This window comes from Balaenoptera ricei, chromosome 15, assembly GCF_028023285.1.
Source record: "Balaenoptera ricei isolate mBalRic1 chromosome 15, mBalRic1.hap2, whole genome shotgun sequence".
NCBI lineage: Eukaryota > Metazoa > Chordata > Mammalia > Artiodactyla > Balaenopteridae > Balaenoptera > Balaenoptera ricei.
The window spans coordinates 50,079,316-50,095,099 of record NC_082653.1 but is presented as its reverse complement, the minus strand read 5'-3'; the positions used below and the strand labels follow the sequence as shown (position 1 = coordinate 50,095,099).

Genomic DNA, 15,784 nt, shown 5'->3' with positions numbered 1-15,784 from the left:
AAGTGCACCAGAATTTTAGAAGGATTACAATTAGTGTTGCCTGACTAGACAACATTTTGGGGAGATGAAACCAAAAAAGTGGACTGAGGATGGTTCATGAGGGGTCACCCACACCATGTTTGGAGAGTGGATTTTGTGGATAAGTAGAAGGAGACATTGAAGGATACTTGGAAAGTATAGCAGAGCGGCCATATACAGGTAACCCTAGAAAAACAAGTTGAGCTAGTAGTGAAGTAGAGGGGCCTGGATCTCCCAGCCTTGTTCCTTTGTCCCAGGGAATCATTCATATCCTGGAAGCAGGTAGCACCATCCCTTTTAACAGATGTTGCTACTAGGGAATCATGCCTTTGATCCTACCGCCACTGGCTGATGACATCAGGGATAATAATAGCTTAATTATTGTCTTTGAAGCCACAGTGGATGGCTGGTAGAGGCAGCCAATTCTATCCATGAAATTTATTCCAGCTAAGAACAAAATCACTAAATGCATACTACTTCCTCCCAGACACACGGATACATGAATCTAAAACAAGCCCCCTAACTTAGAAGCCAAAAAGAAAAGCCAGGACAGTAATGTCATCCCAGCACTCCTGATAAGTAGCTTACTCCCTGATAGTCCACAGGAAGAATGCATGTTCTTACATTTTCATTTCTGAGATAATACGTGGAAATTTTGCCTTAGGTTAGAAAGGAACTGTTTGTGAATGAGGCTGAGAGTCAGCTATTCTTCACCTATCTCATTGTCTGACTGTCATTTTAGACTTGATATAAATAGGTTGTGTAGGTTCTTGGGAGTGTATCATTGTTTGAATCCCACTGTGGACCAGTAACTCCATTCCACAAAAACAAACAACCCTGGACAACACAAGCCGTTTGGCATTTTTGTGCTCCTGGTCATAGGGAAGAGCAGCTCTTAGAATCACAGAAGAGAGTTGAGTGTTGTCCATGGAGAACAATACCTAGGAGAAGCGTAGAAATGGGCAAGGTGGGCCTAGAGCCTGGTGTCCTGAGTGCTGGGTCAAGGATTTTCCACTCTCCCCTCTCACTTCCCCTCAGGTAGCTAATTCCCCCCTTACAAATAGCCAATCCAAAGGAACATCCATCCATACAGTTATATTTTTATTGACAAGTTTTTATTGAGCCCTGCAGAGATAGAGCACATCGAAAGGGATGGGTTTTACAGACAGAAAGGTAATGTATTTAGATTTATGTGCAACAAAAAGCATATTATAGTTCTCTAGACCAGTTTATAAGACTTCCCCTGATCTGATGGCTCCATCCAGTCTCTTACAAGTTACCTATTTTATGTGCTGGGGTGTGGAAAACTCTGTTTAGCAACTGGTTTCTGGTTCTGTACCCAAAGGACCTCCTCAGAGCAGGCTAACCTTACAATATGCCCTGATAAGTTCAGGCTGAATAAGATTCTCTGTCACATCTGGTTACTCAAAGAAATGAGTCCTCACACCACAGGCCTCCTTCTGTTGACAGAGGAGCTGGAGGCGCAAATAAGCAATTAGGCTCCTCTGCGGTCTGAGCGGCATCTGTTCAAAGGAGCTGTCAAGCCTTCCACTCCTCTAGTGAAATCATATTTACTTTATTCATCTAAATAATGTGGCTTATTTGCCTTCAATATGAAATTGTCTTGGCCTGTTTCTTGTTGATTGATTTTTATGAGATAGCATATTTTTTGTGCCTCCGTATGCCTCTCTGCTAAGAATGGAATGACTTCTTATTGAACAGTTCCAATTATTATACCCTTTCATAGTTTTAGAATCATTGGATATATTCAAAATGCCCAGCTGCTCATCTCCATTTTATTCACTGCCCATCTAGGCCCCTTCAAAAAATAAAAGGAAAAGAATGATCAAAATAAAGAAAAATAATAAATAAAAATTAAAACAATAAAAGCCACATACTCTATATTCCATTTCCAACACGTTGCTCTCCGTTCGGGTCATTATAGCAATTGGAATCCACTGAAATGGGCTATATTATTTTTAAGACTATTTTTTAAAAGCCACTTTAAGTGGACAACAATTAAGGAAAGTACAGAGATTTCTCATATACACCTGCCCCTACACACGCATACTGTCTACTTTTATCAACATCACTCACCAGAATGGTACATTTTTACCAAAGATGAACCTACATTGACAATTATAATTGCCCAAAATTCATAGTTTATCTTAGGGTTCAATCTTAGTGTAAATTCTGTAGGTTTCGACATGAGTTGAATGACATATATCTATCATGATAATATCATACAAAATCTCTTGACTTCCCCCAAATTCTCTGTGCTCTGCCTGTTCTTCTCTGCCCCCACCCACACCCCCTGGCAAACACTGATCTTATTTTTCTCTGCACAGTTTTGCCTTTTCAAGAATTTCAGATAGTTGGACGCATTCAGACTTTTCCGACTGGCTTCCTTTGCTTTAGTAATATGTCTTTTTGTGGTTTGATAGCTCGTTCCTTTTTAGCACTGAATAATATTCCATTATCTAGATGTACCACAGTTTATTTACCCATTCATCTACTGAAGGACATCTTGGATGCTTCCAAATATTGACAGTTATGAACAAAGCTGCTATAAACATCTGTGTGCAGGTTTTTGTCTGAACATGAGTTTTCAGCTCATTTGGGTAAATACCAAGAAGTGCAATTGCTGGATTATATGGTAATAGTATGTTTAGCTTTGTAAGAAACTGCCAAGCTGTCTTCCAGAGTGGCTGTGCCATTCTGCATCCTCACCAACAATGTATGAGAGTTCCTGTTGCTCCACCTTCTCACCAGCATTTCGTGTTGTCGGCCTTCCAGATTTGGGCCATTCTAAGAGATGTGTAATGATGTGTCATTGTGGTTTTAATTTGTAATTCCTCATGACATGCGATGTGGAGTATCTCTTCATATGCTTATTTGCCACTTGTATGTCTTCACTGGCGAGGCATCTGTTATGGTCCTTGACCCATTTTTAAATTGGGTTCTTTGTTTTCTGATTGTTGAATTTTAAAAGTTCTTTGTATATGTTGGATAGCAATCCTTTATGTATCCTCTGCAAATATTTTCTCCCAGTCTGTCACTTGTTTTCTAAATTCTCTTGATACTGTCTTTCACAGAAGTTTTTAATTTTAATGAAGTCAATACTTGAACAACTACTCAGTGAGCTTAAATTGTTGACCCAGGAAATCGTGAGCTAAATAATCGGTTTCTGTTTGGAGCTACTAAGATTTTTGGTGGTTTGTAGCACACATTATCATGGTGATACAGGACTGAAACTCAAGTGCCTGAGAGGCTTTCTCCAAGGTTAGAGAACCGTAATGAGGACCCCTGCAGCTCCTCAGCCACCAGAGCCACAAACTGCCTCCATGGGTTTGCTTATCTCTCCAACTCTCAGTCGCTAATCATGTTCTCTGAGCTTCTTTGTGAATCACCTAAGAGCCTGACAACAGAGGCAATTAATGTTGGTCCTGTTGAGGCAGAAGACAAAGGAAGAGTCTTGTGCAGGAGAGGAGGTGGCCTTTCCCTGTTATTCTCCAGACCCACTTTTTACCCATCTCTTTTTCCAAAGCAAGACAGAAAGAGGTGAGAGTATTCAAATAGCTGAGATGTGTGATCCTAGGTCCAAACTTTAAGGAGGAGGAACTTTGGTTGGGGGTAAGATGCAACTCAGTACAGGTGAGCATTGAGAACCTGTAAACAAGAGATTGTTCAGGCTGAAGCATGGTTGTAACATAGGCAGGACTATGCCTTTGGTGCCCCTCTCCTTCCTCTCTCAATTCTCTTCTCTTCCTTTCTGGCCCTAGGAACTTCTATCCTGTCAGCAAATCTCAGTGAGGCATTTAGCTGACCATGGCTTAGGGTGTTACCCACCCCATCCCCCCAGAGATAACTGGACTTTCGTGCAAGTATTCAATACACACACACACACACACACACACAAATTAAAGTTAGGATGGGGCTGAGTAGGAACCTTTTAATGCTATCTAAATCACACCAGCTGACATTGCCTCTCCCCCAGAAGTTCTAAGGGTCCCCTTCCTCTCTCCTTCTCCCCTTTCCTTACCTTCTCTTGTCTAATGCACAGCTGCGATCTCCTTATTTCTATCCTTCTTTCTTTCTATAATATTATATGTTTCTGTCAATTGCACAATGTAGTTTTCCCGTGTGTTTCCTCATTGGCCTATAAGTACCAGTAGGGCAGAACTTGGGACCCCACCCACCTCCACCCAGTTCCCTTTCTCCCTCATCCTTATTGCAAAGTGCAGTCCCCCACCGGTAAGAGATTGCATGCAATCTGGGGAAATTAAGAATGGTCTCAGGAAATGTCAGTAAAATGCAGAGCCTAGCCCTCCCTGTAAAATACAGGACCCCTAAATGAAATTGACAAGCAGTTATCAGCTGAACCAGTTTTCAGTCCTTGATGTATTGTTTCCCAGTTTTTATTCCTTGAACCTCTTGACAGCAGCTTCCCTTGAAAATAAAATTATAAATTTCTTCATATGTGGAATGAAGTCCATTGTTTTACCAAACTAGACTCCCAAATAAACATGACTGAGCATCATGAAAATCAGCACAATGGACAAAGCCACTAAAGGAAAAGTGATGGGTCTGAGCCAGAGAGTCCTAACTGCTTGGGGGCTCTGGACCCATTTGAGAATCTGTGAGAAGCAGTGGTCATTCCTGAAACAAGCAAATGCATAGAAGCACAAAATTTGGGGTGGAGACAATGTTCTCGGACCAGCGTCCAGGGGTTGCCTGAGGGGAAAGAACTCTGGTCTAAAGGAAGGTGGGTAGTGGGCTCTAAGAGGATTTAACACGCCTTATTATCTGTTCACGATCGGCGGCCAGTTCCCTGGGGTTCCTGGCTGTTGAGGAAAGCGAGTGTGTGGGTTCAGAGAGGAGCTTTAGCTTGGAGCCATGGTTATCAGTGGGAGAAGGAGGCAGGCGGGACAGAAAAGAGGCAATGAGAAGCGTTGCTGGGATCCATAAAATTTCGCGGCATAATGAGAATTTCTAAAAACTGCAAGTCTGAGTTAGCAACGTTATTATACTGTCACCCAGCCTGAACCTTCAAGCTGACAATTTGCTGTGAATTCTTCTTTCATTTCTTTTTTTCTCCTTCCTTCTGGAACCATGTGTATTTTTGCCTTAAGACACAAAGGTGATGGTGTAAAAGGAAAGAAGGGTGTGTGTGTATGTGTGTGTGTGTGTGTTTAAACGAAGGAAACATTTGAGAATATACTAAGTGTTGAAATATATGAGAGGTTTCTTATTGGGACACAGGTGAGGGTTTGGGGACCTAAGATTGCTTTTAATATGTCTTTTCTATTTGGAAGATCAGCATTCTACTTAAGAAACGGAGGAAGGCGCAAGCATTTCTTCACTGAGGTCTGTGTGGGCAGCAGGTATCTTGCACTACTGTAAGCCGCACGGCATCTGTCTTTCCCTGCCCGTGATTAGCTTGTGCTTGCACATGGTCTCCCCAGACAGTTGCTTCTCAGAGGCTCAGAGGGCAGTGGATTTGGGGTCCACACTCCAAAGACAAGAGGCAAAAAGGGCTCAGAAAAATAACCAGTGCCTGCAGGTTAATCTCCTGTTAAGTCTGTGGTCAGTCAGTTTACCTGTTTATTGCCCGAGTTTCCAATTTCAGCTCTATGAGACCAATTGACTCCATTTCTTCCATAGCCAAGACAGTGCTTCTAATCAAAGAATCTCGGGTCGTGGGTCCCAAGTACACCGCAGAGGGTCACTCGCCAGCCTGGCTGTCCTTGAGTTGCACTCCTTCTTGTCAGGAATTCCAGCCTGTAATCTGTTGGATTCATAGCCAGGGTTATCAAGGGGGACGGGACATAGCGCTAGACAGCAACGGAAGCGGTGGGTGGGAAGCGTCTGGAGTTACAGTCAAGGAGACCAGGGATTTCTGTTGAGAGCTCCCTCTTGACTGGGCAAGTCCTGCCCCTCCCTGAGCCACAATGTCTTTCTCTATGAAATGAGGCACTTAGACCAAGCCAGGGGTGCCACTCAACTGCCTTCAGTTAACATAACCATGTGAAGTGACTTCAGTATGTGACAAAGGGAAGTGGTGGGACCTCCGGCTTGAAATTTTTAAATATATGGCCCTCTTAAGGGCATTCAAATTTAATTTTAAAAGTATTTTTACATTTTAAAAACTTTCAATTTGGGAATAATTTTAGACTTAAGAAGTTGGCAAAAATTGCACACAGGTTCACCCATGTTCATAGCAGCATAATTCACAATAGCTAAGAGGTGGAAGCAACCCAAGTGTCCACCATCTGGTGAATAGATAAACAAAATGTGGTACATACGTACAATGGAATATTATTCAGCCTTCAAAAGGAAAGGAGTTCTGGCAGTGCTTCACATGGATGAACCTTGAAGATATTCAGCTGAGTGAAATAATCCAGTCACAAAAGGACGAATATTTTATGATTCCACTTATATGAGGTCCCAGAATAGTAATATTCTTAGAGACAGAAGGTAGAATGGCAGTGGCCAGGGCCTGGGGGGAGGGAAGAATAGGAAGTTATCATTTAATGAATGTAGAGTTGAACGTGCAGGATCAAAAGAGTTCTGGATATCGATAGCGGTGATGGCCGCTCAACAATGGAGATGTACTTAAAGTCGCTAAACTGTACACTTGAAACTTTAAAATGAAAAATTTTTATATTCTGTATATTTTACCACAATAAAAAAATTACTCTTTTTTAAATGACAACAAAGTTCCCGTATACCCTTTATCCAGCTTTCCCAAAGTTAACGTCTGACAGAACCATAGTACAATTTATCAAAGCCAGGAAAAACGTTGATATAACACTATTAATTAATCTACAGACTTCGTTCACAGTTTTCCAAGTGTTCCACTAATGTCCTTTTTTCTGATCCAGGATCCAATCCAAGATTTGTATTACATTTAACTGTCCTGTCTCCCTAGTCTCCTCTGGTTTCAAAAATTTCTGCAGTCCTTATTTGTCTTTTATGATCTTGAAGATTTTGAAGGGTACTAGCCAGTTATGGGTTTGCCTGATGTTTCCTCCTGACTGAATACGGGTTATGTATTTCTGGCAAGGAAATTATGTAAGTGATGTCTCCTTCTCAGTGCATTGTATCATGAGGCACATGATTTTGATATGTTTCATCTGTAGTGAGGTTAACTTACATCACTTGGTTGAGGACGTCTCTGCCAGGTTTCTCCACTGTAAAGTATTATTTCTCTTTGTTTATCATTATATTTCCCCCACTAATTTTAGCATCCTTTGGTGACACTTGCCAGCCACAATTATTTATGGTGTTTCCAAACGGTGATATTCGATTTCTGTTCATTACTTCTACTTTTGTTAATTGGAATTCCACTGTAAGAAAGAGTTTTCCATTTGCCTCTATTCAAATTTAATTTTTTTAAAAAAATCAGTAAAACAGAGCCAGAAAAATGTCCCTCCAAAGCTCACTGGTGCTCTAGAGCCCCAAATTTCCTTTCTTGTGTTAAACATTCTCAGATTCTTCATGCCCTCCAGAATAGGAAGTAAAACTCCAAGTTCGCACCACCTGACAGTGGTCATAAGCACAAGTCTTTGGAGAGCAAAAGATAAGCACACTTACATTTTCTTTCCTTCTCCCTCCACCCCTGCACCTTTTTGATCAGATCTTACCATTACCCTGAGTACATCAGCAGGGTTAAGTAGAGAAAACATTCAAGAATCACTGAGCCTGGAAAAATGCACATGAAATATTTATGTTTAATTCTCCCTGAAGAATGTGGTTTTTAATGAACAGGAACAAAATCACAAATGCTACAGTGTTCTAAAAGATTTTCATTTGCACACCAGACCCCTAGCCAAACTTGCTGTGCCCTTGAAGTTCATCCAGTATCTGCTTCTCTGGCCTCAGGCCCCCTCCTCCTTTGCCAGGAATGTCCCTTGAGGGCCCTTATCTGGGCTGCTCCAGGCTGGTGTCACCCGCTGACAGACAGAGCCAATATTATTGTAGAGTTTCAGGTCTGCACAGTCCTAAAAAATGAAGGAATAAAACATTTTTTTCAGCTAGCTATTTGTTCCTGTTATCCATTGCTGAGTAACAAACCAACCCAAAACTTCTTAGTATAAACAACAACCATTTTATTATGTTCATGGACTTGGGATCAAAGATTCATACAGGGTACAGTGCGGATGGCTTGCTGTGGTCCACATGGGGCCCATTTCATGGGTAATGGTCTGTAGTTTTCTCTTCTTGTGATACCTAAGAGAAGAGAATGGAGAACTTGGTGTGGGGATGAATATAAAGGGAAGGCTCCACGGAGGAGAAGAGAAGATTAAAAGATGGATAAAAACTAAAGTAATGGAGGAAAGAATAGAAGGTTTGGGGGGAGGGGAGGTGAACGGCATTACATAAGAAAAGGTAGGGAAATGGGGAGGAGAACGGTGACAGGGAACCAGAGCGCCAAGTCTGACAGGGGGTTCGCAGGGGTTTTCTCACATACATGCCCATCCCAGGGGACCCCGGCATGCACCCCAGCTCTGGGGTCCCTGTTCTAGGGCGCCACCAGAAGCTAACCACGCCTGTGTCTGTTTGACTCTCCACAGCTCCCCTTCGCCGAAGGCCTGTATCATTTTTATCACAATGGCCTGGCAAAGGCCAAGAGGAGACGCAGCCTGCGCCATCAGCAGCAGCTGGAGAGAGACCCCAGGGTGAGTTTTCCTGGAAACCTGCCTTCTAACCTCTGTTGCCGCAAACGAGCCCATTGGGGGGGTGTACAAGGGAGCAGGCAGGAATTCTGAAGTAAAGGCACTTGATGTGTAGGCCAAATGGATCCCTTGCAGAGTGGTCCTGGGGACTCTGCTCCTGTCTTACGCATAATAATTAAACCCTTGATCGGCCAGAGGTGGGGGAGTAAACAGGAGTACCACCTCTTTTCTGACTTTTTCTCCTGCGTTACTGTGTGAGGACTGCTGGTTGCCCAGGGACATGCTTTGGCCTGCGATGGCTGGGAAGACACCAAGCAGTTTAATAAGTCATTTTATGGGCGGTTTCTACTGGTGAATCCACATGCTCTGAGGAGACTGCCGTGCCCCATATGGCCAGTGAGCGATCAGCTCACAATAGGCAGTGGACTTCTCCGTGTCCAAGCACGACTGAAGCCACAAGAACTGCTCAGCCCCTCTTCCCACACTGTTCTTTCTGATAAGTTACCCCATGCCCCATGCCTTCTGGATGCTCATGACTCCCACTTTTACCTCCGATCTTTACCTTGCTCTTGGACACCAGCTCTCATTTCCTACTCCCTTTCCCCTCAGAAACCTAAATTCAACTTTCTTGTAACCAAACTTATCATCTTGGCCATAAAGCAGCTCCTTTTCCAGTGTTCCCACTTCCTGTTTTCTCAGAATAAGGACTTTGGGCGTCGTTGAATCCTGACTGTCCCCACCTCCTCCGCCCTCCCCACGCTCATTCAACTGGGAGATTCTGATTTCTCATACGCAATTCACCAAGAGGGAAATTAATAATCCAGGCAGTTTGCTCTCTGTACACTGAAGGCTTCATACCCTCTTCCCCAGGACTTGGGCGACAGTGGATGTGAAGAGGGTCAGACGTTTGAGTTAGAGGTTTAACATGAGACTCCTTTGGAGCTGATGGAATCTGGAATCATTCTTGTGGGGCTTTTCATGTGAACATTTGACTGGGTTTAATGTGGCCTTTAATTAGGAACGTAGATGAAACAGACTTCCCCGCAGATCACCAACTGACAGGCCACAGGCAATTTTCCTTTATCTCCTCAACCCAGGGGATCCCGCATTCCCTAGAGTGAAAATACTGCTCTGAGAAGCCCCTTTATCTTTGCTTTTGCAGTAAGATCCAAGCTGCCGGTGCTGTCAGCCCATGCCCAGCATTAGTAAAGGGTCTGTTGTAGAAGCTGGCACCGTTACCTAAGGGAGAAGCTCTCCTTTCTGTCATCACAGCCTTGGCCTGGCTGTATCAGTTCAGTGTCTGGGGATGCCCTTGAGAAGCCCTGGACAGATATGCTGCCTGTCTCACCTGTGGACCCAGAGTGGGTACCAGCAGACAATGACCACTCTGGGGCAAGTGACACTGGTTTTCCCTATGCTTCCTACCTGCCCCATGATCTTACCCTTTATGGCCAATGTTTTACTTTTATTTATATAATTCTTAAAAGTTCCTTTGGTTTCTTTTCTTCCACAATTAAACACATTGCCCCGAGATCATTCAGAGAGGCACATAAAAGAAATTGGGGCAGAAGGAAAGTGGTGCTTAAAAGGCTTGGATAGGGAAAGAGAACCAAGGAACAGTGAAACTAAGAAGCCATTGTTGGGTTCAGAGAGACTCCTCAGGCCCATTAGGCTAAGATTTTCTTATTTTTGCACTTACTTGAAATGATCTTTGAAATGCTGATTCTTGAAGTGTGGAGTGATGTTTCTGAAAGAGAAGAAAAGATGGGATGGATAATAAGGAAGGAAATCATGTATTGGTGATTCCAATCATTTGTCTTTCTCTTCAAAATAGTATCTATTTTAACCGAAAGGAGCATCCATTCTCCATTGCCCATTATAAGGTCCCGGTAGCCATCTGCCTCTACCTGGTAGGGGTATGCATGTACCTGCCCACAAAGACCAAGAGAAGAGAGTAGCAAAACTGAAGGTTGTAAATCTCCCGTAGCTTTTATCTGCCTTCTCATCAAGGTTAAATGTCAGGGCTGCTGTGAATAATAAAATCATTTTAGGAAAAGAAATAAAGCATAAGACCTCATGATTCTTTGCAAAAAGAAAAAAAAAACAAGAAACAAAAAACAAAAAACCCTGCTAGTAATGACTGCCTTGTTCCAAAACATTAGATTAAGGCCTCAGTCTTTCCTGCAGGATGTCCTTGTGGTCACCTAATTTTGGCATCGGCTGACAGGAATCGGGTGACTACTCTTAAACAAAAAGCATTGATGATGAACAGTACAACAGCAGTGTTATGAGGATTCTGGAAGCCCTGTGGGTTTCTAGACCTTAAACTAAGGGCAGATATGTCGAGTTAGGATACCTCAACGTGGGGTTACCCAAGCACATTCAAACAGGTTTCTTGTCTCTTGCACAGACATTGCAAGTTACTTTTCATGAATCAAGATCTTAAGAACAAGTTGTTTTATCCTCCTCTGAAACACGTTGTCTCCTAGGCTTATCAGCTTTAATCATGCTCGCAGCCCCAGCTTCCTTCTTCCCCTGTCTCTGCATTACTTCCTGGCCTCTCTCACTAGCTGTCCCCTGGCTTGTGAACGACAATACAGAGCCCAAGGAGCCATGTACATAAGTCCGGGAGGGTTTCAGCTTCTGTAGACTCTCAGGGCTCAATCTACCTAGGTAGCTTTTTAGCCAAAGAAACTACCACGATCTCCTATCAACCCAACAAATAGAGAAGAAAAAGATAGAGGACCAAGCTTACTTTTGGTTTTGTTTTGTCTTCAGAACAGAAATTTCAAGGATGTTTGTCCCTCATTTCACGACTAACTTTTATGTTTAAGGAAAAGAAGAAAACGACTAGAAAGGGATCACATGGACTTTTTGTCCAGGCCAATACAGGGCTGCTTTCAATTATCTTTATATTTGTTCATCAATATTCAGGGCAATAGCTAAGAAAAAGATTCTGGTGCAGACTGTTTTAAAGGTATTCTCTTGCCTTTCCATTTCTTTCTGCTAAAAGGACTAGCATAATGCCATGTAACATCATTTAGACGCTAAAAAGCAAAAACGGTGTCTTTTTTATTTCTGGGTATCTCTGTATAGTGCAGTTCTGAGCACACAGTAGATGCTCAAAAAGTGACTGTCAAACGAATAGATGGATGGTTAATGATTTTTTTCAGAGTTTTAATCTATGAAATAATACTGTTCATCTCATGTTTTCATTGCTATTCTAAAATGTGCATCCACTAGGAAAGAGAAGTATAGCCTTCTTTCTAACGCTTCCTTTAAATACATTCTTAATTGTGGGTAAAGGAAACCAATTCATTTCATCATTTTCAAATCTTGTCACTGAAAATCCCATGAGGAACCCGTTTTTAATTTCCACAGTCACTCTGTGTTCCTGATCATATTCGAAGTCACAGTGCAACCACCGAAGCAAGAACAACATGTTTGGAAAGTGTGTGGATAGCTAAAATAATTTGAAGATGTAATAAATAAATCCAAAGCTGAAATGAAATAATAAAACCAAAAATTCCTTCTCAGCATCAAGGTCAAGAACAAATAATCCATGTTCAAAACCTCTGTGACATTTGTGAAACTTTAGCTAAGAGCAGCGTCAACAAATCTCAAAGTCAAACCTGACTATGGTCCACAGTCTACACATCAAACCCCATACGTTCTACAAGTACTTGAAAAGCTGCTGGGGAATAGATTTATTTAAGACATTTGTTTCACAGTCCTGTTGAATCATATCTGCTCATCTGACATAGAGAGCATTGAAATGAAATACATTCAGAAACATAAAGACTCACATGGTTCAATAACACCCACCAGTTATATGGAAGCCAGATAATTTAACAAAAAATAACCTGAACGTCATTTGTTGCGAGAAGTTATATTTGATTCAAGAATTACAAACGTTTATTTCCTTTTCTCAGCAATGCTACTAGACCATCCAATTATCCCTTGGGATCATTTTTACACCCGTTTCGAGTCAGAAACTCCTATCCGTCCGCTGAAACCTTTTCTCAGTTCCCCGGTCTCAAAGGACGTTTCATGTTTCCTCTGTGCTCTGTACACAGGAACTGTATCTTCCTAGCTTCTTCCTCATCCAAGTGTATTCACATGTCTTATGACCATAGGTGTCAGCACATGATCCCACAGTGATTCACTTTTGTTCTTTAAAGGTCTATTCTGAGCATATTTGTGAGTTTTCAGGGCACTCCAAAAACCCACAAAAGTTAGTTTCACTGGATAGTCTTCAAAAATCTCATAGAACGATACAATCTGAACAAAAGAGAATTTTGCCTATTCTTTAAAACTAACTGGACATGACTGGTGTGATCTGTTTGTAAAAATCTGAATAATGAGTGAATCAGGCTTCCTTTGTCCATGGGACTTAATAATACAATAATTGATATTATTTTTTAATGGATTCATTATCATAGCTGAAACTCAGGTGGTTGACAGAAGCTGGGAATGGCTTGTAATTGCTTTGGGCACTTCAGCAGTTCAAACAAGCAAAGAAATTCATTTACGTTCTTCCTCCACAAGTTACGTGAAATTTTGTCATAATCGCTAAGCTCTTAGCTTCCAGTCTTTTCAAATACCTAACATCAGTCACAGTAATTTGTAATGATAAGGACAATCCACTTGTATGTATTGTGTCTTTCCTTGGATTAATATTAAATAACTGTTTGATCACAGTCGTCCCTCAGTTTCCACAGAGAATTGGTTCCTGGACCCCCGCGAATACCAAAATCGCAGATGCTCAAGTCCCTTATGTAAATGGCATTGCGAAGTTGGCCCTCCATATCCGCGGGTTCCACATCTGCGGATACGGAGGGCTGACTGTACTTCGATTAAAATTTGGAGAAGAGAAGAAAAAACACAATTATGTTCTGGAAAATCTACTTTCAAATAGAAAATGTCGTGGAGAAAAATGCCTTCCCTCACTTTTCGTTTTGGTTTTGACCAAACCTTCCTCCAGTGGGCGTGTCCTCTCCTTACGTCACAGTGACGCATGAGAGTCTCAGCCTGCGGGACTGCTAAAAATAGAAATTAGATCATTTTAGTGCCTTTAAAAAAAAATTTATAACCCCCCCCAGAAAAAATAGCTTGGTTTATTTGGTTGGTTTTGATTTTTATACCTTAAAAAAATTGTTTCTGGTTTCCACATTTCTTTTTTTTAATAGGTTGTTTTTTATCTTCATACTTAACTCTAAAATAGTGAGGTTTGAGGTTTTGAGATACTGCTCTAAGAAATGTATAGAAATCCCCTAATTTATCTTCTGAATGTCTTCTTTAGGGAAAAAAAGAAAGCCGATAGATTTAATTATATTTTACTTATTTAGAAACACAGACATGGTGAGTTTATTATAAATCGTATAGCAAATACAATAGTATTTTGAATTTCTGTAGAGCTTTTATTCCAGAGGGCATTCATGGGTGCCTTTTCTTCATCTTCTCCTTTCCTTGTACCATGAGTTGGACCAACAGATGCTATTCCATCTTGAAATGGAGGTAACAAAGAGGTTGACGTGTGCCTGAGTCGCACATGAGTTGGAAAGCTCAAAACAGCAGTTCGGGTGCCCAACAATGGTGACCATCTTTTCCAACCTGGATTTAGGTCTCTTGGTCAGACAAGGGAACAACCTATTTGGAATTGGGATTCTCACGGGGAAAAGACGGTCCATGATGCACGATCATAAGAGCTCGATGGTCGGTCCATGAATAAAGCCGTGCAAGTATAGAGTTGGCCAATGGTGGGGTTTGAAAGTGGAACGAAATTCCCTTAACTCTTGGGGCCTTAGAGGCACAGATTAGCCAGAATTCCCAAGAGAGACTCCTCCGTGGGATAACAAGGGTTCATGGGTGCATCTGACATGTCTATTGCAGACAGAGAAATAAACTGGGGACATATGGAACAGAAATAAAGTGATGTTGATGCCAGAGAGTGCAGAATAAGATAGAGAAGGAGAGACAGAGGCACAGGAAACATTAAAAAAAAAATTATTGGGTGCGACTCAGCCCCAAACCCACCTCCCAACAGTTGTCATGTGACCCCTTCAGTGACCTGGACCTTTCCTGTTCTGTTAACAGCTCAATTTTCTATCATAAAAAAGGGAACCACATTGCCTACCTTGAAGAGGTATTCACTCCATAAGGAGTGCATAGCAAAGTTTAGCATCATTTCTTCCCTTTTTCCTCTGGTTTTCCCTCCCTGCTTCTCTCTACCTTATTTCCTCTCCTCAAGAATCCAGAAGCAACAAGCACACGCTTTTAGAATGTGTGTCTCAGGGTTCAAGAGGAAAGCTGCTTTACAAAAACTGAACTACAAATGCAAGTGAATACCTGTACAGCGCAATCCATTAGGAGGGCATTTGGGCTCATCCGTCTCAATGCCCAGCCAGCCAGCTAGTGACCCTCTGCACATAAGTGAGGAGAAAGCAAGATTACGCTCATGACATTTCTGCAGGAACCAGACCACTGAGTAAGAAGAGGCCAGAGGGGATCTCTCTGGGGCTTCCTCTCAGTTTAATCTGATAACAATCGTAAGACTAGTTCGTGTCTGTTGAATGCTGTTGTCTTAGTTTGGGTTCCCGCAAAAAGCAAACCCTGAGACAGGGGCTTAGAAGAGGGTCACTTATTTGGGAGGTTGATTCTCAGATGCACAAGAGAACGAGTAAAATGATGGAGGGAAGTGAGGAAAGCAAATAGAGGGTGAGATTTTTAGCAGGTCTGCATTGTAGGCAGCTGAGACTCAGTCCCACTGGGGGCCCTTCAGAGCTGTCCCACAAGGAAGGCGGTTGCCCGATGAGTAATCTACTGGCTCTGTCTCTCATTTTTGAGCTGACCTGGGATGTTAAATCCCTGGCACTTCCGAACTACCCTGTGCACAGGCTGAACAAGCCTCAGGATGCTGGAGAAAGTCCCCAAGCAGAGTGGCAGATGGAGATGCTTGATGCAAGAAGCTGTCGGCAGTGGCAGGTGAACTCTTGCTGCAAATCCTACCATGCAACCCGTGCTAAGGATTTAGCAGGCATCATCTCATTAAACCTCAGATATCTCCTGCAAATTAAGTGGTATCAGAT

General features: G+C 42.2%; 1 protein-coding gene across 2 annotated transcripts in view; it reads left to right on the top strand.

Moving 5' to 3' along the window:
- PCSK2 (proprotein convertase subtilisin/kexin type 2) overlaps positions 1 to 15,784 on the top strand; it is a 212,884-nt gene that overhangs the window by 11,424 nt on the left and 185,676 nt on the right. Inside the window, exon 2 of one of the 2 annotated variants that reach the window (XM_059896781.1) lies at positions 8,595 to 8,699. The exons of the other annotated variant lie outside the window; for it this stretch is intronic. Coding sequence (XP_059752764.1) covers positions 8,595 to 8,699 — 105 coding nt within the window. The remainder of the gene's footprint in view (positions 1 to 8,594; positions 8,700 to 15,784) is intronic. 2 annotated transcript variants of the gene reach the window in all.